Below are 22051 nucleotides of genomic sequence, written 5' to 3' on the forward strand. Positions count from 1 at the left end.
GCTTTTCTTCTATTTTCCTGACCAGCTCTCCGCTCGACCCCCTCCCTTTCCATTTTCTCCTCCCACGAATTTTGGAGCAAGGTGCACATGTGATAAAAATAGTATTTTGTGGCGGTTTCATTCGTTTGAATGAATTTACGGGTTTCAGTTTCGGGTTTTCGGCCTGTTTATAACCCCCACCCATAACACATTTATATTTACGTCCGGGAAAGTGTTTTGGTCATTTGTCTAGCTTCCGTTATTATTTCTTTATGATTGGACTTTTTTTGATCTAGCTAATTTACAACATTTATTTCGTATTAACTTGCTTTGAACGTCAATATGGGTTCGTAAGCTTCGGTTAGTATTTTCGTCGTGGGCAACTTTTTGAAAATGTTTAACTTTTGTTATCCACCGCTTGTTAATGGGAAGTTTACACATAAATACTCATAAAAACTCTTAACGTGGGTTCCCTTAATCGCATTTTGAATACATTTACCCGTTAAGAGGAAAAAGCTGTTAAATAGATTTATAGATGACTTTCATGTTCCGATATTTTATTGAGTTTATGCATTTTTTAAATTATACTAATGATGGGCAATTAGTATATCTGATATTTTTATTGATTCGGCTTTAACTGGGTTTTTTGAGTTAGATGTTAAGTAATTTTATTTATATGAAACCTTTTTTTAATACCTTACCCTTTAAAATCTTATTACTCACCATCAGTAATCCTTATCACAAGTGTCCACCACAAACCAGAATTACTCACAAGTCCGCTCAGTTATATAGTTACAGATTTCGGCTTTATCTGCGGATTAAGTCAAATGGCCGTTTGGTTTTTCGTTTATTGTTCAGAGAGTGTTTACACGCATATGGTTGGTTTTTCTGTAGTATACAATAGACACTTAACGATTTCCATGTAATGTAGTCATTTAGTTAAATGTAATGTAGCAAATTGTTAGGTGTCCTCTTGAGTTGCGATTGCATCATTATTACATAACTTGATTACTTCTTTTTTTGGCGCGCTAAACGTAAAGCTTAAAATTTAATCATATTTGTTGATTGTTTGCATAAACAATAAACCTTAAATGAAATACTTAATAAAAGATCGCATGAAACAATGTGTGTTTTCTTTTGTTTGTGTGGGTGTGTGTGCTTGTGTGTGTGAGAGCGTTGGTCGTATTTGGCAGCTTGATTGAAATCAAGGATCAGGATCGGAATCAGGACCTCTTCCTCAACCCACTGCTTGTCACGATGCCAACTCCAGCTCAACGGCAGCCAAATTAGGAAACGATAAACAAACTGCAACAAGGAGAAAATAATATTTATTACCATATAACATTAGTGGATTTATATAATCTCTCTAATGTCTCTGGACTTAAAGGCAACCTATAAAATCCTGTGTTATAATATATCTTTCATTACCATTTTATTTTCATTTTATAGACTCTACTTCTATTGACTCGTGTGAATACATAATGTATTAAAGCGTTACAAACTTCTCTTTAAAATTTTATTACCCTTCAAAAGATTAAAATAATATAATCTTCTGAGTCACTAAAATCGCAAATAGTTTGTTGAAAGTCTTATGACAAATAAGACGTCACATGCTTTAAATATTTAATAATTCCGGCCACAACTTGTTTTTCTGTTGTGTAATTTATATCTGTTTAATTTATATATAATATATAAGGAGTACTCACTTTTTTTTCTCAACTCATCGAACGCAATTTGGGCCCGCCAGCGGATGGGTTCCCATGGCGTCCAGCGTGCCTACTTGTTGTTTATGGACAGCCGCTCGACACTGGCGAGCAGTTCGTCTGCGGTCTGGGATACAACCTGCTCCTGGTCATCGCTGGTGCTCAAGTTCTGTAGGCGCTTCTCCAGTGCCGAAAGATCCTCCAGCTCGCGCTGCTGTTTCACCATGTATCGCAAGATCAGCGTGGTTAGCATGCACATGTCCTCGAGAATCTTTGCCGTCTCCGGCGTGGGATGGTCATAGCGATTGCGCAGCAACCTAAGCTTGGCCTCAGCCAACTCTAGCGGTGACTTATTGCTTCGATCATACATATGGACACTGGCGCCGCCCTGTAGCAGCACGCCCACCACAACGTTAAAGTTATTGGAGCTGGCCGAGATCACAGCCAGATGGAGGGGTGTATTTCCCAGCGAATCGACCACATTGGGATTAGCTCCGTACTTTAGGAGCTGCTGGACAATGGGTATGTAGCCACGACAAGCGGCCAAATGCAGGGGACTGCGATTGTACTCATCGGCGGCATTGGGATTGGCCCCACCCTCCAGGATGCGGTTTAGCAGCTCGATGTTGCAGGTGGAGGCGGCGGTGCGCAGTTTGCGGCCATTTGACTGGACAATTATGTTGCTGTAGCTGTAGGAGTGCTTCAGCCGGTGCATTCGAGGACGCATCTTGAAGCTCTTGCTACCCGATGGCAAAGTGCTCGGATGAATCAGACTGGGCAGATACTCGGCATTGGGGGCATTGGGATTCAGCGGCAGGGGCGGCAGATGCGGCAGGGCAAAGTGCTCGCCCCGATCTCTGCTCAGCTGGAATGATGAATTCGTGCTGGGATTTGAACTCATGTTCAAGTTAAGGTTCAGGTTGAGGTTGATGTTCATGTGGGGCCACTCGCCGTGTGTGTTGGGCGAAGAGGTGGGCGTGGGCGGCATTGCCGGTGGAGGCGGCGTTATCATGATCCCCTTGGATGCGCTGGTGGGCATGGGCATTGGCGTCGATCTGGCCAGGACCATGGCCATCGACATGGGTGACTGCGGCATCGTCATCTCCACCTCCTCTTTGGCCGCCTCCACACCGGAGGAATCGTTGTTGGTGGCCGCAGCCATATCTCACTCTTACTCGGATTGCGTCCCCCGCTACCAGCGATGCAGTGCGTCTGTATTTCTGGTTCCAGTTTTTTGTCCTGCGGCGAAAAAGTCTTTCCAGGCACGCGCTGCTTATTTTCCTGTCTGTATTGTTTGTTTATTTTTGCTTATTTTCCTGTCTACTTTGGTCACTCTGACCACCAGCTACTGGTGTGACCCTGCCGTCTCCGAATCTATTTATCTTTATCTGAAAATGTTAGAAAGCACATATGGTTTAATAACTCATCATTTTAAATCGGTTTGACCCACCTGGTTTTCGATTTTTGATAAGTTGCGACCAAGAGCAAAAATTTGTGGCCCCCTCGTCTGTATTGTTTGTATTTGTTTTGGCCCTATCGATATGACTCATATCCTAGGTATCGATATGCTGTTCACGATAATGGTGTAAAGACTATCGGGATTTGTGGTATCCAGCCCTGATAGAAAAAGATTCAGCTTTTTTACATCTTGAAAAAAAATTTTTAAATTTTTAAAATTATTAAATATTTTCCATCTGTCCTTTTACGAGACCTTTTTATTATTATACAATTAAAACATATCAAACATTTCCAATTGGGTACTCCCCCGAGTTTAAAAATTAAATTTTAAATTTTAACATTTAATTTTATTAAGTTTTGTAATAAAAAGTAATTAAACGTTAACAAAATAATATAACTGTATAGTTTCGTCCTATGTATATAAAACTGTATAGAGAAACCGTTCAGTTAAAGTTCTGTAGTTCCGTTGGATATTTAAAGAATTCCATCCGTAAACCTGGGTATTTTTATTAAAAACTTGTTTAAACACCTATAAAGTTTTATTCAAAATTCGTGCTCAACTACATACATATATTCATTTTCTAACAAAGCGGCACGGAATGTTTGTTATCCATCATCCTATTAATTCTCAATACAATTGGAGGGTTAAATACAATACATCAGCGTTAATACATAAAATAAACGAATTTTGAAAGGATGACAATATGCTATCTTCTTAAATCCAATAACACAACATATAAAGCGTAATTCGTTTGGTAATCCTGCAGATTAAGCCTCGGAAGTAAGAAAAATAAAAGAACGTAAAGAATAACGCTTTCAGTTTGGGTGTATAAAAATACAGATTCTAGGTGGAGGACTTCGGTGTTATTGGGAAGGAGACGTCCCAGAGTGTGGGCTGATTTAGACCGCAGAAATGGTGCTTAACGTAAACGAACAGGGTAAAACGAAGCTAAAGTACACAGACAAGAGTCGAAAGGATCCCTCTAGCGAGAGATCATTACAGCAAATGCGGTCTAAATCCGTCTTGCATGCTATTTCAAGAAGTTGATCGTTTCAATGATCTTGTTTCGATTTGCGTGCATATACGCCTTGGTGTGCCACAGCATGTTGATTAGTTTTTGGTCGTCCTTTTCATCCATGGCAATGTCCTCGCTCAGCTGGGGATTGAACCTGAAGTAGGGTATGCCAATGGTACTGCACCAGGCACGGGCTCTGTCAACCACTCTTCCATCGGAGCAGGTGGCCTGGTCCACCAGCAGGTTGCCTAGAAATCATAAATATTTTTATAGAAGTATTCAAATAAGAATAGTATAGAGGCTTTACCAATGGTGGAGATGCCATAGGCAAATTTGGGCGTGTCCCAAATGCTTTCCGGACGGAAGACATCAATATCCTTTAGCTCAGTCACCGGAATGTGTCCTGTACCCAGGGACATCACCACGGACACGGGTATGGCCTCTGCCTCGCGACCTGCACTGCGCAGAGCCATATTATACTCGTGGATCTCGGTCATGGCGTCCAGCGTTGGGTTGTTGGCTATCAAGCCGCCATCTAGGAAGCGACCAAAAGCGCGGAAATACGAAGGAGCCGCTCCAGTAGCGCGGGCAGCACGCCAAACCAATTGCTCTTGTGGCGGCGGTGGAGGAATCCTACGATTGTCTAAAAAAATAAAACATCACTTAAAGTCACATTCATTGATCATATTGATTATTCTACTCACTTATAGAAGTCACAATGCCTAAGATGTCACTCGCACTTGTGTAGTTGCGGAATAAATGGAGATCAACGGGCTTGCGGTCCGCCATTACACCGGTGACCATGATCTTTGGGTGCTTGATATCAGTCATCACGTTGAACTCGCCCAGATTATCCTTCAGAATCGACTCAAAAAATTCACTGTTGTAGGGCCTTGAGCCTACGAAACACTGCTCCTTCATGCGCAAATAGAGGCCCATGCACTGACGCATCGTCTTACCGCAGCCCAATGCCAAAGCCAGAATTCCTCCCGTGCTGGTGCCGGCAATCCAATCAAACATGTGGATAATGGGAGTGCGCGAAAGCTTCTCGATTTCGAGCAGCATTTGTACCAGGACCAGGCCACGAATCCCACCACCATCAAGGCATAGCAAACGTCCACGACCGTAGGGTTTATCGCCTATTTCAGCGGCAATGGGCGATGGCAGCTGATCCGGGCTAACGGCGCCTGAAGCAGGTGTTGCAGAGCCACTAGCCAAACTATTCGAAGAGGTGTCTTTCTTCATCTCGTCAGCATTTACTTTGGTGGTAAACATGCCCAGCAGGGCATCCATAATGCTTTGGCCTTTCAATTCTTTCTCCGTGTCGACGACAACTGGTTTTCTGGAATACGCAGAGAAAACGGTTACTATATTTTTTTTTGTAGATCTAGACATTATCTTACTGTGCTGGTGGTGGCTTCTCCAATATTCCATTGGCCGCCGCTCCCAGGAAACCGCCCATCACTTGACGACTGGTGGTAGCCAGCATGGTTTCTATATGCTCGCGCTGTTCCACGGATTCTGGTGCCTCTGGTGGTATGCCATTGTAGTTGCCCTTTGCATTGCATCCTGGTGGGCACTTAGAACCGGACTCTTTGCAGCGTTTAGCCCCCACTGAGTGAAGGATGTAGAGTATTTCGTCCTCCTTATTGCCACTGGCATCATTGCCCACCATGTGACGCGGGCTTTTGCCATCCTTGTTCTTCAGGTTGATGTCACACCCAAAGACAACAAGACACTGGACTATCGGAACTAACTTCTTCTCTATGGCGATATGTAGCGCTGCGTTTCCCTCATTATCCAGCACATCAATATCCGCATCGTGGGCCAACAAAGTGACTACGCACTCAAATCGATTTCTGGCCACCATCACGTGCAGAGCGGTGCGTCCCTCAAAGTTCGTGGCGTTTACATCACATCCCTCCATTATGAGGGCGTGTAAAGTTTCACGAGAGGAACACCAATGCAAAGGAGTGCCGCCGTATTTCATGTCTTGTTTGTACAGCTTGCCCACATTGGTGCGGAGAAACGAGGATACCGAGGTGGGTGCGGATGTCTTGTACAGCTTGCTGATGTTCTTCGCATTTTGGTTGACGTCGGCGCCAGCCAATAGCAGTGCATTTACATTCTCCGGCTTATCGGCAAGGCAAGCCACATGAAGTGGAGTATATCCATCCGAGTTAAGGTGGTTTAGATTCACCGTACTTTTGTCCGTGATAAGCTAAGATTATAATCTTTATCATATGGTTGAAATATATATAGAATGTTTGCTCACATTTATAATATCTTTGGTGGTGCTGGCGGCATAGTGAAACACAGAATTGCTGTTGATATCCAAGTGTTCCAGCTTGCTCAGTGGTAGTAAAACCTTCACCATCTCTATGTGGCCCTGTTTAATGGCCAGCTGAAAGGGCGACATTAGGGAGGTGTGATCCGCATAGTCTACGCACTGTAGCATCTTCGGATTGCTGATATAATCCACCAAGTTGAAGTATGCAATTAAATGGGACAGTGTCCAGGAAGGATTCTCCGCCAGTGCATCGCAGACCTTTTGCAGCCCATTTACATTGTAATACTAAAATATATAATATTTGAAATAGTTCTATTTGTTTGCAAACCTCTCTAGAACCTCTTTCACAATGCTGACGAAGACGGGGAGCCTTTGAAGAAAAGCGTTAAAGCGTTCCTCGGCTTCCTGCTGAACCGGCGACCGGTACAGACTAAAGGATGTGGTACTCGAATCCGAGGTTGGGCGCTGCAGAATGATCTCATAGACGGCACGCTTTTCATTGCTGTTAAAGGGCGGTGCAAAGAGGAGCATCGCGTCATCGCGGGCTAGGACTTGAAGTGTTCCCAGTGATTCGCTCTTGACTTCCAAGACCTTATTGGCCGGCTGATCGCCGCCCAGCAGGCGCTGAAGAACTGTGTTCATAAAATAAAACACACATATGTAGTCATTAGATAAGAGTTTGCAGAAGGGTTAATCATAGGACAAATACATTCTTAGATAGTCTACTAAACAACGACACGACATGGAAACATGAGGAGAATACCAAAACCAGAGGCCAGGGCTCCAAAGGCCATCCACGACATGACTAAAGATTGCGGAATGTGCGGCTGTGGATGCTGAACGCGAACTTTGTACTCGGCAAATCAAATCAGATGAGCTGGCTAATGTGAATGCGGTGAACCTGACAGAGAAATAATGGCCAGTTTGTTAGTTACATGGGTGTGGGTGAGGACAGGCGAGTGGTTTGGTTGGGCTGCCAAGAAATCAATAGTACACATCTTTGGCCAATCGGAAGTGAACAGATCACCCGATTGTGCGCCCATGCTGTAATCTTCCTTCATTTTTTGTTCTTCCCCTTTTTCGTTTTTATTCAAAATCAATAACATGACTGTCATGAAAAGATGATTGTTCTGTGGGTCAGTTTCTTAAAATATGGCTTGATAACTATGATGCGTAATTTAGCGGAATATTTATGCCAACACATGTTTTGTTTGTATATTGATAGACACTTGTAATGGCTGACCATTGAACATATTACTGCTCTGCTTTTAGGTTTTCTTATCGCACAATATCACTTTTATTCACTTCCAATCACTCGCAACACAAAATAACATCTGAGCTGGTTTATGCAGCTTTTTTTTCTAAGGAAGATACGTTTGGCGATAATTCGTGACTTGTTAGCAGGGTTTACAACCATTTTAAAGTTGTACGGTTACCGGGTAACCCGGTTCGCTCAGTGTTGCCGTAAGTTAGAAATAATCGATAAATTTAAGCATAAATGTCTTCTTCACCTCTGGTCAGTCTGCGAGTTATTCGCCATTGCTAGACACATTCTTTGGAAGCGAAAAAGATTGGTGAAAATCCTAATAAATAGAAAGAGGACCGTGCAATTTTAAGCAATCGATTAACTGAACCTTTGCGCTTACTGTTACCGATCAGTAAAGAGTGTTACAAAGGAGGTAAGTGACGTAAATCCGTGTGAAAATAACCTGTAAAAAACTCGTGCCGGTGGCATATCGATTTTTTTCTCGCATCGAGCGACGCTACCGGTGACAACGACATTTCCTGAGGAAAAAAAAAGTTTAAAATGGGGTGCTTCGCTGCCAATGGACTGCGTTTTTTTCGCGCACATACACATACACGCTCCTAATCCTATCGGATATATCTCTTTCTGACATCTTTACTACCTTTTTTTTTGAACAGAATATAAAGGAAAAGTAAAAAAAAGATGCGAGGACGCGGCGGCTTCATTCCACGTGGTAGTGGCACCACTCGCGGCGGCTACTACAATAATCGTAATTCAAGCAATTATGTTAATACTCGCACCCAGGGCAATTATCGCCCCAATAATGGCCGGTATGAGAATAACTACCACAACAACAACAATCGTTACAACAATAGCGGAGGAGGAAATAGCCACTATGATAACCGGAGCAGGGACAAGTTCAACCATCACAATTCGAGCAGCGGGCGCTACGAATCCAGTTCATCGGGGCACAAGCGCAGCTATGTAAGTTCCATACTATTATTTCATAAGTAAGCTTTAATTTAATAAATAGCTGATTTACTACAAGAAACGATAGATAGCGTTGATAAATTATAAAATTAGTATATCTAAATCCGAAATTTATCTTATAGCTCAATTTTATCCATGAAAGAGATAAGGAAAAGTAAATAGTTACCAAATAAATAGTGAGTTTGGGCATCAGGGAGTAAATAACTGATATGGATTATTAAATTCAAATAAATAAAATCACGTCACAGTGGGATAAGGCAAAACTGTTGTTACTTCTAATGAGATAAGAACTATAATAATCTATATAATTTGAAGATAATGCGGTAAACAATGCTATAACTCTCAAGCGCAAATCTGTAGTTAATGAACATTAAATAGTTATTTCTGATTTACAGCTAAGTCCTTGCGGTATCTGCCATTCTTCTGGGGTCAGTTACCTGTTAGATAATTGTGGGAAATGCAATAAGATTTTTCATGTTATACACACACACACACACACACACACTAGTTTTCTCATAGAAAACAAGTTTAAGCTTCTCTAGCATATCTTCTACTTCCTTTTAGTCTGCAAACTGGAAATGTGCATTTTTCTGGCATCTTCATGCTTCTTCGCGAAACGAAAAGAGAAATATTTTTTCAATTTGATTTAACCTTAAGAACCTTCATTCTATAAACAAACTTTTGCTTATTCATAGCACACTTGTTTTCGTGGAATATATATATATATATATATATATATATATAGATATAAATATAGTATTCAGAAAATACAGGCGTGGTAAAAATATGTTTTCCACATTATTTACTTTAAATACAAAATAATAAATGGCAGCTTAAAAACGAATTTATATGAATTTTGAAATATTTTATATTTGAAATTATTATCTATCTTATGCAGTAGGAGATAGTTCTTAACATAGATATAATACGAAATATATTAAGTACAGAAAGTACCCATTAGTTTGACCACAACTATGAGATAAAACAAATCACCTGTTTGTCACAGATGAATATGAGTAATTATTGTGCCAGATCTTCTGCAGAAGATATATAGAGATTTAATTATATTTATAGTTTTCTGGCGGTTTTGTAGCAAATGAGTGATTTATTACACAAATCCATTTGTATTTATATTAATAATGCCATCTATTTTTGTTTAATGTGTGTCTAGGACTCATCTCGCGATCGCAGCGACGACCGAAAACGACCGCGCCAAGACGTAAGTAGTACTTTGCCCTAATTCCAATGCTAAACGCACGATATACCAAAGGTCTATACATATATTAATTATGCATTAAGCTAATCGACCTGTACTGTGTAATGTTAATGACTTTCCAAATATTTATAGCACTGTTTGTGAGGCTTAAACGCGGGACTGAGTTGAGCTTATCGAGCGTTAAAGCATAACATGTCCCAAAAAGACCAAACAGCGCGCGGACTCAAAGTTGCCAGACAAGCACTTTGGAGCACCGTCTGACCATAAATCTATATAAATCTGTGTATTGTCCATAGCATCGACAGCGGCGCGGCACCGTATAGATAATGATTTTGCCAGCATACGATCGATCGATATGATCCGATCCGATTCAATCCGAACTGAACCGCAAATATATGAGAAAGCAAAAACTTCTGTAGAGAACTATTGAAATATTGAAGCGATTGAAGCCGATTTTGATCTGTAAAACTCTTGTATATCTGTCAAATTTTTTCCCATACCGAATGTCGAAGGTCGGTTATCAATCCGAACTGAGAATATAGAAATCTATCAGTGTGTACATCCGCATATGCATTATATATCGATCCAAATCTAAGTAGCTAAGCTATAAGCGTATATGAGGTTTCTCCATCATGCGACCACACATTAAACACGCTGCAGGATATAATAACAATAATAATAATAATAACAGCATATTGCGATAATATAACCACCCACAACCAATCCGATCAGATCAGAATCAATATCAGTCTGTAGCTATATAGCAATTCTTTTCATACAACAAGTCTATATATGTTTTATATAAATATAAATCTACCACCTATATATTTGATAATTGATTCAAAAAATCAAAACCAAATCAACCAAAACAAAGCTCCTACACACCTTCCTACTCATCAATCGTCAATAGGATTACCGTCGTACGACCTCATCGAATGATCGCAGCGATCGACCCTCGTCCTCATCGCAGAATATTGGCTCCTCGTCGTCGAACTATCATCAGCGTAGCAGCACCGGCGGCACTGGCAATAGCGGTGGCGGTAGCTCAAGCTCCTACCGGCCTCGGGATGATTCCACCAGCGGAAGCCGGCATCAGCGGGACGGATCGATGGGTCCACCAAAGCGGATGATGCGCAGCGTGGCCGGCACCAGCTATATATCCCGACCCCGCGGCACAATGTCGATGAGAGGCGGCATGATGCGCACTGGGATGCGGGTGGGAGGAATGCGCGTTGTGCGCACCCGGGTCAACGAATCGAATGACCTGCGCACAATGCGTCGCCAACTGCTCTATGCACAGCAGAAAGACCGGGCCCGCCTGCTTAAAATTCAGCAGCTGAAAAGGTAAATAGACCAAAAAAAAAAAAAAAAAAAAAAACAAACCCAAATGAAAATACAAAAATCAGAGTTACGCAATTGTGTACAAAATTGAGGATACAGAGAACTATGAAAGCAATCTGTAAGATTGATGATAACGGGAATGTTATATGTGAGGAGATTCAGTAAGAAATATATAACCTGAATGCGAGATGGAGGGGGAGAGCACTTGGTGCCAGAATAACTAAGCAGCCTCCAGAGAAACTCCATTCTCTAATAGCACCAAGTATAATCCGTGTGTATATTGTTGTGTAACTAAGTATAACGAATTGAAATGTCCTGATATATAAAAAAAAACACTCGACACTCTATGACAAGAACGTACTTTGTTAGTTTACCCAGCTTCTTCTTATGTAATAGAAAAAAAACACAAAAATTTGAACTTGCCTTCCACCAAACAAACAAAAAAAAAACCATCCTGCCACATGACTTCACATTCGAATTCATTCCACCCAAATGTAGCTCGTTGCGACGACAACGCCAGGGCGGGAATTCCAGCGGCGATTCCAGCGGCAATGAAGACAAGGACGGCGATGATGCTGAGAAAAGCAAGAAGAAGAAAAGCAAGGACAAGGACGGAGATGGAGGGGATAACTCTGACTCTGATGATGATCATGACGATGATGACGATGATGAGAAGGACGACAAGAGCAAGAAGTCGTCGTCTGGTAAAAAGCGCAGCAGCAAGTCGGGCAACGATGACAAGAGCGACGCCGATGGCCACGAAGACGACGATGAGCACGGTGACGGCGATGACGATGATGATAAGGACCTGAATGAGTCCAAAAGCGCCAAGGCCGATGACGCCTCCGATGACGACGATGTCAAGGCAAAGGGCGAAGATGAGACCGGCGATGGTGACAAGTCGGACGAAAAGGCCAAGTCGTCGGCAGAGAAGTCAGGTAAGAAAAAGGACAAGGATGACTCGAAGGACTCCAAGTCGAAGAAGTCTAGCAAGAAGGAGCGATCGTCGCGTAAGGACAAGGACGACTCGGACGACGATCGTCGTAGCTCTCGTCATCGGGATGACGACCACAACAATCGCAAGCGCAGCTTCATCAAGCTCATTTGCGTCCACTGCCGCATCAAGTGTGTGACTTTTAAGGTAGGACGATCCTATCCTCTATTTTTTCTGCATAGTCACATATTCTTCTTGATCCGCAGGAGTACAACTACCATCTGAACTCTCGCTCTCACAAGAACTCCATGCGCCAGGTGGCTTTAAATCAGCGAGCTGATCTGCAGCGGATGCGTACCCGCCAACGCACCACGCAACGTGAGATCGAGGAGAACAGCAAGGAAGAGCACGAATCCCGCTATTGCCGACTCTGCCGTTTGGCCTATCGCCAGCCCAAGAATCTTCACCAGGCTTCCGAGCATCACAAGACCATTAAGAAGTTCTTGATGCCGTATTGTGGCTCTTGCCATTTGGCCTTTAAGAATGCCATGCTTTACGAGAATCATCGTTGCTCCCTCGATCACATTAGGGTGAGTTGTTATTACTTGCACCGATAAAGCATACTCCATTACTCCTTAATCTTTATAATTTTTGTTTGCAGAACAAGGCCCGCAACGATGAGTCTGGATCTGATGATAGCGTGGATGAGCGCGAGATTGATTTGAATAAATTTCACACCGTGGACTCCGTAGGCGAGATCGATGTAGATATGATTGATGCTGATGTGGATGCCATGGTGACCGAGGCAGAAGCCGCATTAAAAAGCGAGGATGAAGAGACGCGTAAGCGCGCTCTAATTGGTCCCGACAATGTGAAGACTATCGAGGCTTTCTACTGCGGATTATGCAACCACTATTCTGCCAAGACTGATGACGTTTCACTAGAGGACTACACTAAGAAGCATTGCTTGCAGCATTCCCACGTTAAGGCTTTCCTGCGCAAAAAGGAGGAAACTGAGAAGAAGAATAAGACAGAGGCTGATGACGATGACAATGATAAGGACAAGAAGGCCGATGATGATGATGCGGAAGGTGATGAGGACATCGATGACAAGTCGAACGAAGATGACGATGAAAACTTCGGAGATCGAGATGGAGAAGATGGTGATGAAACCCATGACGAAAAGTTATGGGAGGAGGTCGACAAGGATCTGGGCGACCTGCTGGCGGAAGTTGAACCTCTGGGACAGGAAGAAGATGAGGAGGATGAGGACGAGTCCGTGCTTAACATTGACATTGCAAGGTATGTGAAACTTAGTGAATTAACCATTATATGTATGTTATGTAATGAGTATCAACTTACAGTGAGAAAAACAAGCTTAAAGATGCCAAGGAGGAAGCGAACGGCGATGGCGATGAGGGAGAAAATACAGACAACGAGCCGGCGGCAAAATCGCCGGAGAAAAAGCCCGCTTCCTCGCCAGCCACACCAACGGCCAAGAGCACCGCTAAGCAGTCGGTCAAAAAGACAACGCCTAAGCCAGCTGGCAAAGCCGCCAAACCTGGTCCAGCTTCAACGAAGCGCAATGTCTTGGTCAGTGTGAAGCGTACTTCGGCGGCCGCCATAAAAGCTGCCACCAAGTCCACGAACAACGCGGCATCCGACTCCAAGTGAGCGACATTCAAGCAGCACTAATATATTAGTAATGGCAACAACCAAACCCAGTGAATGGGTTGCTACAAACATATTTCAAATATATAACATAACTATAATGTGCTCAAAAAAAAAAAAGTGCACACCAATGCCCAACCCGAGCTGCTCTGTCATCAGGCCACCGAGTCCAGCAAGCTTAATAAATGTCTAGACCTAACTAAACCAACCTGCTGTAGTACCCTGTTTGTCGTATCGTTGTTGGCGAATGTGCATGTGGAGTTTGAGAGTACCTTTCTTGTACCTTTCGCCATGACACCAGAGCGCTTTGAGTTCGGCCTTTCTAAAATGGACAAGGCTCTGCTTTGGCCACCTGGCCCAAACAATGGCAGAGAAATGCCTGTTGGTCGCCAATTTGTTGGCCCCTTCAAGGTGCTCGCATGTAATTGTCAGCTGTAATATTCACAAGCATGAATTGGCGCATGCTAAATGAGATTAAAAGGCGCAGACAGGCCTTGATATCATAAGGTTGGGGATAAGAAAACAATTCAAGCAAATGGAGATGTATTATGGGAAGTGAACCAGTTTTTACTTTCACTGATATGGAGTATAGGACACTATTTTATAAATATTTCAGGAAACAGTGTTGTTAATATCCTTATTTTTGATTTTAGAGTTAGCTAAAGTTCGTTAAAACCTTGAAAATTTTTAAACCTTATTAAGACGGGTTTTGTAACACATTTTTGATAACCCAAAGGAACTCCATATAGAGGGGTCAAAGAGAATAACCCGGCTTATCTGTTTGTATCACTTAGCGTGATGCTGTCAGCTCTTCCTGCTTCCATTCGAAATGAATTTATTAACCTATTGGGCGGCACAAGTGGCTACATGTGGCACCGTTTGCTTGTTTCTGTTTCCGCTTGATACTTGCCATTTGGCGGTCGGCGGTTGATGTTGTTGCCACAAAACAATGCCGATGCAGTGGCAACCGAAAGGAAAATACATTTCATAATTTTTCTACATATTTCTGGCAAATTAACTTTCACCACACGCCACATAGGATGGATGTTGTGGCGTCTTCGCATTCGTATTCGGCTGTTATGCAATCTGTCACTTGATATGCGTGTTGTTGTTGCTCGCCAGGTAATATCATCGTCGGTAGGCCTTTCTCACCTTCCGCCGATACAATCCGATCCGATCCGTTCCAGCTTCCTTTCTACGCCACTTTAAGTGGGGCTCTGTCAGACAATGTCAAGTTTTGATTTGATCACTGCGCCAGCAGGTTTTCGGGTTTTTGTTCACCAAGTTCCCCCTCCAACATGTGGATGGTTAATCCCTGGCAATCGCTCATTCAGTTTGCTTAAATTGCATTCATGTTTTGACGCTAGATTTATGCGCACATTGTTCTGTCGGTGGCTGCCACAAATCCGGTTTTTGTCTCAAGCGCCGCCGCTCCATTGTGGCCAGGTATTACTATTAACATTTAATTTGCGATTCCAACTCTATGCTGTGACTGCTTTTTAGTTACGTTTTTTATTTGTTTTTGTGGTTTTGGTGCTTCTATTAAGAAATTTCAACGGTGTCAGTGCAGTGAAAATAATTTAATGGTCAATTTTGGTCAATTGAAAATTCTATAAACTTCTGCAATATAACAGATCCTTCCTTATATCTTTTGATTTGCATTTTAGCTAGTTAACTAACCATTTATTGATATTTATTATTTTAAATTAAATAGAATATTTTAAGACAGCCTCAAGTTTTCTTTAGCTTACATTTAAAAATAATCTTTGGTTCCTGTAATTTATTGAAGATGAAAGTGACACATAATTGAATGACCAAGAAATGACTTTAAAAAGCTAAAAAAAAATATATTTGCTAAAGGCTTATGAGAGCAATTTTCTTGATATTTTGTGACCAATTTTCAGCAACTTTTTTATATAATCTTAAAGTGTAAGCTATATATTTTTTGTGAGCTGCGAGTGCTGCCATCTTCCTGTTGCTCGGCCACTTTTTGCACATGCTACGATTTAAATGCCAAGGTGGTGAGCTTGCCGCTGGGACTCGGCGAATCCAGTTATCATCATCAGCGGGGGGACCCACAGATCGCTTAATGCCAGTCACTGGCACTCGGACATGGTATCCGTGGAACCCAAGAATCAGAAGCCGAATCGCCACTCATAAATTGTGTTAAATGGAATCGTTCGACGATCGTATTGAAATGTCAGTTGGTTTACTATGGCCACTGGATGTCTTTAGATCTTTGTGGATCCACAGCCATGGCCCAGGGCCATCTCACTGTGCGGGTGCGTGGCTAATTGCCGCTTTTTGGCCAAATGCTTTGTTGTACATGTTTTCACATCGTTAACAATATGATGTGTTTGTTTTTGTTGAATTCATTCCCCAAGGGATTATTGCTGGTGTTTTTTTCTTGTAAAAAACCTTGGCACTCAAAGGCCAGGAATTTGCATACGTTTACAAAAGCGTTGAGATTAGAGAAAAATGTTGGTAATGATTTGATTGTGGGCATTTGTAATCTCCGATCTGTCATTGTCTTAGGATTTTATAAAAAGTTAGCAACCCAAAAGTTACAACATTGTCAACATTAACATTAACCGTTTGATTTTGTTGTCTTTTAAGCTGCATCTGATATAGGCTTAATTTATAAAAAACTTATTTTTAGCAACTATGTTTTGTTTAAGTGCTTTTGTTATGAGGAAACAAGCTTATAATTATCGTATAATTTTGTAATAAGTATTGTAAAAAATCTTCGAACCAAGAGCTCATTATTTTATTGGGTTAGTTTTGCGACTCTCCTGTTGTTTTTTAATTTGCACATTAAAATAAACCAAAAGGCAATCATTTAGGAGTTTAGTTTTCTCAAATAAATTTTGTCGTAAAATTATCTATTGGTGTAAGAAATCAGACCAAGGTTTAGATGTGGTTTTACAGGATATGAAAAGAAAGCTGTTATTTAAGGAGAGGCTTTAAGAGGGTAATTCTATCTTTAGTGTTTATAAAAACAAAACAAGCTACTTTTAAAATTATTGTGTATTATTAAAGTTAAGCGAGTTTTTAATTTGGAAAATGTACATTTAATTTAATTTCGATTTAACTCTAACACTAAGAGATTCACATTGGTATTATCTTAAGTGGTTTTCACAGAGCTCAACCCAACAATATTTCTAAGAGTTTTCCGAAACCCCCGATAGTTCCTTGAGATGTGTGAACATTTCGCACAGCGTTCTCTTTGAAAACCACAGGCGCTTACGAGACAAGTTAATTGCTTCGCTTGTGGCCGAAGTTAACCATGGCCAGGCAGCTAATTGGGACAGTAGGCAAATGCACTTTATGGCGAGTGCGCTTTATGGATGACGGGCATGGTTTTCCGCCTCGCCCTCATTATGCAATCTCGTCCCCCCTTATACTAACCATCTTTGGCACGCAATTCAAATCTGGGAGCAGATACCCCACATACCAAACACTAGTAGTTATAATCTAATTAAGCCAAACCGATGAGGCAGATCTTCTGTGTGTTTCTGCACCCGCCATTCTTCTCACGCCCAAAATGTAAATGAAGTTATCCGGGTGTGTCAGGGGGAGTCGCAGTCGGAGTTGGAGTCGTGGAGATCGGGGATCGAGGGTCTTAAGGCAGGGGTCTCTCTTAGCATTAGCTAATGCCGACGAGTTTACACGCCTGGTTGCCTGCCTGCGACTAGTAGTGTGAAAATCTTGTTTCTTCTTAGTTTTTTAACTATTTTATGGATATATATATTTTTTTCAACATATTCATTCATTCATTCATTTGGGGCTCTGTCATTGTTCGTTGGCTACTTTGTATTTTTGCTGATGACTGCAACGCTTTCCCGATTTCGTCCATTAAAGTCAGCGATTTATGGTGCAATCGGTATGTAGTGAAAAGATAAAAAGAAGAAGAAGTATAAATAATAAACAATAACCTAACCATCTGATTAGTGCGTAATAATCTTTTCTTTCTTTTCACCGTTGGCAACCATCATCCAGATAGATACTCTATAAATAACACACAGCAAGGTCGGCCACTTGGTAGATGCCCCATTATGCTATATATCAATTGTCCCGGCCGGCCCCCCCGACTCATTATCGGATCTCTGGGCTGGCGTGAATGGAAGGCATTAAATTATTGCACTGCCATCACAGCGGGGCAGTGGGCATTATCGCAGATGCATGGACTTAGCCCGATCCACAGTCCATATATTTTGGTCCAAATGACGGAGAAAATCAACACGGAGTGCTTAGGCCCGTCATTAAACGCTGCCCAGGTATTTGCCTCGATTATACAAAACACTTGTGGCCGCAATCCGAAATTAAAAAACCAGGAAAAGGCCTCGCAAATCATATAACAATGCAAGTCAAAAGTCAGCCAAAAAAACAAAAAGAAAAACCAAGCCAAAGATTCCGTTTTCCCCCATCCGAACTCCAGCATGTAAAGCCACGGATGGCTGCTCCTTTCCTGGGCTCATTAGCAAATTACTTTGGTGGTCGTGCATGTGCATTGGAAGAAATCTAAATAAATCTGGAGATGATCGATTCGATTGTAGGTGATGGTAGTTTTAAGGATTTCTTAAGGATTATTTAAATTTTATAAAGTTTTTTTTTTTGTAGAAAAAAGGACATTTTGAAAGCCTTCCCAAATGAATATTTTTGTATATATATTTTTTTAATTTTTACATAAGCTGTAGTATTAAATTTTTCTATAAAAATATTTAATAATCTAAATTTGTAAACAAATTGCTTTTGGTAAATTAAAATTTATGTGTATATGTAACATTTAATATGCTTAGTTAATTAAATTGGTTTTACAGCTTAAATTTATATGCTCATTTTTTCATAAAGTAGTACGTTTAATGCTAATCATAACATAATTACTTTACTATTTTACAACTTAATATGAGATTTTTAATCTATCTTATATCTTGGTTTCAATATCTTAAGAATTGAGGACATAAAAAATGAAACGTAAATTGATTCCTTGAAGTTTTATATTAAACTTTTACAAATTTATAATCAAATATTAATAACCATTTTTTATTACTAATTACAGAAATTATTATAAAACTTTACTACTTTACTTTGATTTTGATTTAGTTTTCTTTCTGTGTTGCAGCCACGCTTCATTGGAGTTGGGCGTCCAATCCCGGACTTTGGGGGCGAAAGACGGACACGGATTGTCGCCCGTTTGGATCACGAAATGTGAGGCCTTCGCTTGAGTAATACCTTAAGCATTCTCCATACCGTTTGGATCATTTTAATTGTATTTAAATGAATTAGAATGCACTTTTTCGCTCTTAGCCCGGCCGACTTGGTTTTATGATTCATAAATTGTCTCCGGTGACGTTTTATAGTCGGTTTGCTGTTTTGTTAACATAATTGAGCGCTGCAGATGGATATCTTGGATATGGTCTAGTCAGATGGCGATAGGCTAACTCAGCTGGAGATTGGAGGTTGTTTATGCACCAAGTTGGGCCCGAGCACAGTTCAGATTATGGAGTTATTACCGGGGCTAAGGAAATTCAATGGTTGTTCAATTTATGTTTTACCCAAAAATGGCTATTCTTTTTTTTCCCACAAGAAAAGCTTATTAAGTTGTTGTTAACTTTACGAGCTTATTAATTTGTTGTTGCTTACAGATAATATAATTGTAATAGGATTTTATTAAATCAATTATTTTTGTAGCGCATAAATTAAACTTATTATTAATTAGAAAAGTTGTAATCTATATTTTTATATGGGAAATCTTAACTGGGTGATATAATATACATCATGAGCACGTAATAAAAGTTATAGCTACTGTCTTTATTATTCTTATAACCCATTGAAGGACATAGATGTTGTTGTATTTCTGGTCTACCATTTGGATCTATTGCCTTTACATCATCATTGAAGATCACGATCTACCCACTCACTCTTTACTATTTTCTTGCAACAGTTTTAACATACCAAGAACACCCCGGCCAATTAGCCGCATATTATTGACCAACTGCCATTAGGTTTGTACATATATTATTGGCAATGCCATCTCGGTTCCGAGTGACCGAAAATGTTAACCAGTTGGGGAAGCATTTGAGGCATTTGTCAGTGAGTTAGTCCACTGCATAACAGTAGTTCGCCGAATGGCATTTTAATTGTCACTTGCCGTTGCTAAATTACACATTATTTATTCGTAGTACTGCTATTAACATTTACCCTGTCATATGGGGGCTAACTCTTCGTGGCAACAACTTGGCGATACACATTTTCCTTTCGACGTGTTATGGTATCTTCGCAGGTCATTGCTGGCCACAATAGTGATTGTGCAATTTCATTGTAAAACCACTTTTCATTAACAATCCGTTGGTAAGCAAGCAAAAAGGAAATAAGAAAAATAGTAGAAAAACGTCAAAATACATCCACGAAGTTGCCAATTAAGATCTCGGCAAATGTTTTCAGTCCGAGTATATCAAAAAGCATATACTAAATGTTAAGGTTGACTCCGGTCTTCGTCTGATAAATTGATACACATAAAATTTGGAGCATAAAACTGTCGCTTGGCTGCAAGAAAAATATCAAATCCACAGCGAATGTGAATTGCTGAATGCAAATGCCAAAATGTGAACTGCCAGCTACAGCATCATCATCATCATCATCGTCATCGCCGTCATGATCATCATTGATTTAAGTGGAGTCGAAACTGTTGCATTTCTGGTTGTTGCTGCACCACAAAAAAATTCAAGAAAAAAACCAGCAAAAAGCACTTGAAATTAAAAGCAAAGCAACAAAAACAAAATATCCATCCATAGCATAGAAACTAATACAATAATAAATAGTAGTTAAAGAAAAGAAGATGTTGCCACTGTAGATCGCATCGTCGTCGTCGGCTGATGTTGCTGCTGCAGTTGTTGTTGTTGTTGCTACTACTGCTGCTGCTGCTGCTGCTGCATGCAATGCAACAATTTCACAAGCAACACGCAGACAACTAAATGACAATGTGAACAAAATAGCAACAACATAGCTGTAGGAGAATTTATAATAAGTAAGTCCGATCAAGAGTTGCGCAAAAAAAAAAAACAAGGAGAAAAACAAAAGCTGCTGCCGCAAATCTTCCACTTAATTATAAACTTATTTATTTGGTTAGTTTTGCCGCCAAACTGTCCTAATCAATTTGCTAAGGATGAGGAAATGGCAGCTTGCATCAGTCGGCAATTTCCACGGATTTCCCCAGCGCCAAATTTCACAGCTACCGTGTTAACTTTGACACCACCAACGCAAAGCCCCGAAAATCGTAGACCAAAAATCGTCGGACTTAGCCTGGCATTAGCATTAGGTAAGCGGGCTCAATTAACCAGCACGGCAATTGCAATTGCCCAAATTGGCCACCGACTTGACTCCGTCCGTCAGCCGGAGTTCGCAATAAGTGATGCTGCCAGCAGGGGTTAACGCTAACTCCTAACTGTAGCTGCCCACGCATGCGCTGAAATGTTAATTTCCAATCCTCCGACAAAACAGAAGGCACAGGGCACAGTTGGGCAAAGTTTATGGTAATTCGGAATTCAGAGTTTTCGGAGTTCTTTAGTGGTTAAGAACTGAATTGTTATTTTTATGAATGAAATTTATTTTATAAAATATTTTAAAGTGATTTTATTATTAGAATAGAACACACCTAAAACAAATTTAGGACATCGATTAAAAGCGAATAAAATGACTTATCAATATTTCAAAGTTAGGATCTAGCAGACCTATGGGCTTTTTATTAATTAAACTTAACAAATTCTAAAGGCTTATAATGTAATGGTTATACTATAATTGTAATACTATTTAAATTGGTTCACTTCCGTCCACTTCCTATTTTTACATCACAAATATAAATCATTTCATATGAACATTTCACCAAGAACACATATTGAACCCACTGTGCCTAGGCAATTGCAAATGTCAAACGAAAGACTAAAGCAGCCAGCTTGCTAGCAGGGGTGGAGTTTTTCTTTTTTAGTTAGCTAGCTAGCTGGTGTGAGTACTCGTACTGGGCTTGGGCATATTAAATATGCATTGCTAATGCAAATGAAAATGGAAACGCAAATGGAGAGGCCCGCATCCGAATCGAAAACGCTTGTTAAAAGTAATGTGCCCAATTTGCAAAGATACAAAAAAGGTTTAAACCTACCTCCTCCCCAAAAAAATAAAAATAACAACAGAGAGAGAAAAACCAAAACAAA

At 40.8% G+C, this 22051-nt stretch overlaps 3 protein-coding genes across 4 annotated transcripts; 1 reads left to right on the top strand and 2 right to left on the bottom strand.

Annotated features, from left to right (window-relative positions):
- Positions 1 to 763: 763 nt before the first annotated feature.
- LOC108114717 (poly [ADP-ribose] polymerase tankyrase-1) lies at positions 764 to 3218 on the bottom strand. Its single transcript, XM_017225818.1, has 3 exons — positions 3133 to 3218; positions 1686 to 3070; positions 764 to 1284 (listed from the first exon to the last, which is right to left on the bottom strand). The coding sequence occupies exon 2, from the start codon at positions 2842 to 2844 to the stop codon at positions 1756 to 1758; it is 1089 nt and encodes a 362-aa protein (XP_017081307.1). The 5' UTR covers positions 2845 to 3070; positions 3133 to 3218; the 3' UTR covers positions 764 to 1284; positions 1686 to 1755.
- Positions 3219 to 3587: 369 nt separating this feature from the next.
- On the bottom strand, positions 3588 to 7811 carry LOC108114606 (85/88 kDa calcium-independent phospholipase A2). 2 transcript variants are annotated; one of them, XM_017225667.1, is made up of 8 exons: positions 7690 to 7802; positions 7210 to 7347; positions 6786 to 7078; positions 6432 to 6731; positions 5560 to 6377; positions 4861 to 5498; positions 4464 to 4799; positions 3588 to 4404 (listed from the first exon to the last, which is right to left on the bottom strand). In XM_017225667.1, the coding sequence occupies exons 2-8, from the start codon at positions 7247 to 7249 to the stop codon at positions 4172 to 4174; spliced, it is 2658 nt and encodes an 885-aa protein (XP_017081156.1). In that variant the 5' UTR covers positions 7250 to 7347; positions 7690 to 7802; the 3' UTR covers positions 3588 to 4171. The 2 variants fall into 2 exon arrangements, with proteins under 2 accessions (XP_017081156.1, XP_017081157.1); XM_017225668.1 differs by lacking the exon at positions 7210 to 7347 and having other exon boundaries at positions 7690 to 7811.
- Positions 7812 to 7953: 142 nt separating this feature from the next.
- Positions 7954 to 14052, top strand: LOC108114489 (protein starmaker). The gene is made up of 8 exons (XM_017225509.2): positions 7954 to 8125; positions 8370 to 8676; positions 9854 to 9901; positions 10809 to 11242; positions 11738 to 12380; positions 12440 to 12763; positions 12835 to 13475; positions 13538 to 14052. The coding sequence occupies exons 2-8, from the start codon at positions 8395 to 8397 to the stop codon at positions 13845 to 13847; spliced, it is 2682 nt and encodes an 893-aa protein (XP_017080998.1). The 5' UTR covers positions 7954 to 8125; positions 8370 to 8394; the 3' UTR covers positions 13848 to 14052.
- The last annotated feature ends 7999 nt before the right edge of the window (positions 14053 to 22051 follow it).

The sequence above is a fragment of the Drosophila eugracilis genome, unplaced genomic scaffold (genome assembly GCF_018153835.1).
Source record: "Drosophila eugracilis isolate 14026-0451.02 unplaced genomic scaffold, ASM1815383v1 contig_2154, whole genome shotgun sequence".
NCBI classification, from domain to species: domain Eukaryota; kingdom Metazoa; phylum Arthropoda; class Insecta; order Diptera; family Drosophilidae; genus Drosophila; species Drosophila eugracilis.

Bases quoted from the DNA above. Each gene is read 5' to 3' on its own strand.
- LOC108114717 (XM_017225818.1), bottom strand. From the start codon at position 2,844: ATGGCTGCGGCCACCAACAACGATTCCTCCGGTGTGGAGGCGGCCAAA.
- LOC108114606 (XM_017225667.1), bottom strand. From the start codon at position 7,249: ATGTCGTGGATGGCCTTTGGAGCCCTGGCCTCTGGTTTTG. The intron at 7,079-7,209 runs GTATTCTCCTCA...TTATGAACACAG, and splicing joins AGCCCTGGCCTCTGGTTTTG to TTCTTCAGCGCCTGCTGGGC. The intron at 5,499-5,559 runs GTAAGATAATGT...TGCGTATTCCAG, and splicing joins GAGAAGCCACCACCAGCACA to AAAACCAGTTGTCGTCGACA.
- LOC108114489 (XM_017225509.2), top strand. From the start codon at position 8,395: ATGCGAGGACGCGGCGGCTTCATTCCACGTGGTAGTGGCACCACTCGC. The intron at 8,677-9,853 runs GTAAGTTCCATA...ATGTGTGTCTAG, and splicing joins CGGGGCACAAGCGCAGCTAT to GACTCATCTCGCGATCGCAG. The intron at 11,243-11,737 runs GTAAATAGACCA...ACCCAAATGTAG, and splicing joins AAAATTCAGCAGCTGAAAAG to CTCGTTGCGACGACAACGCC.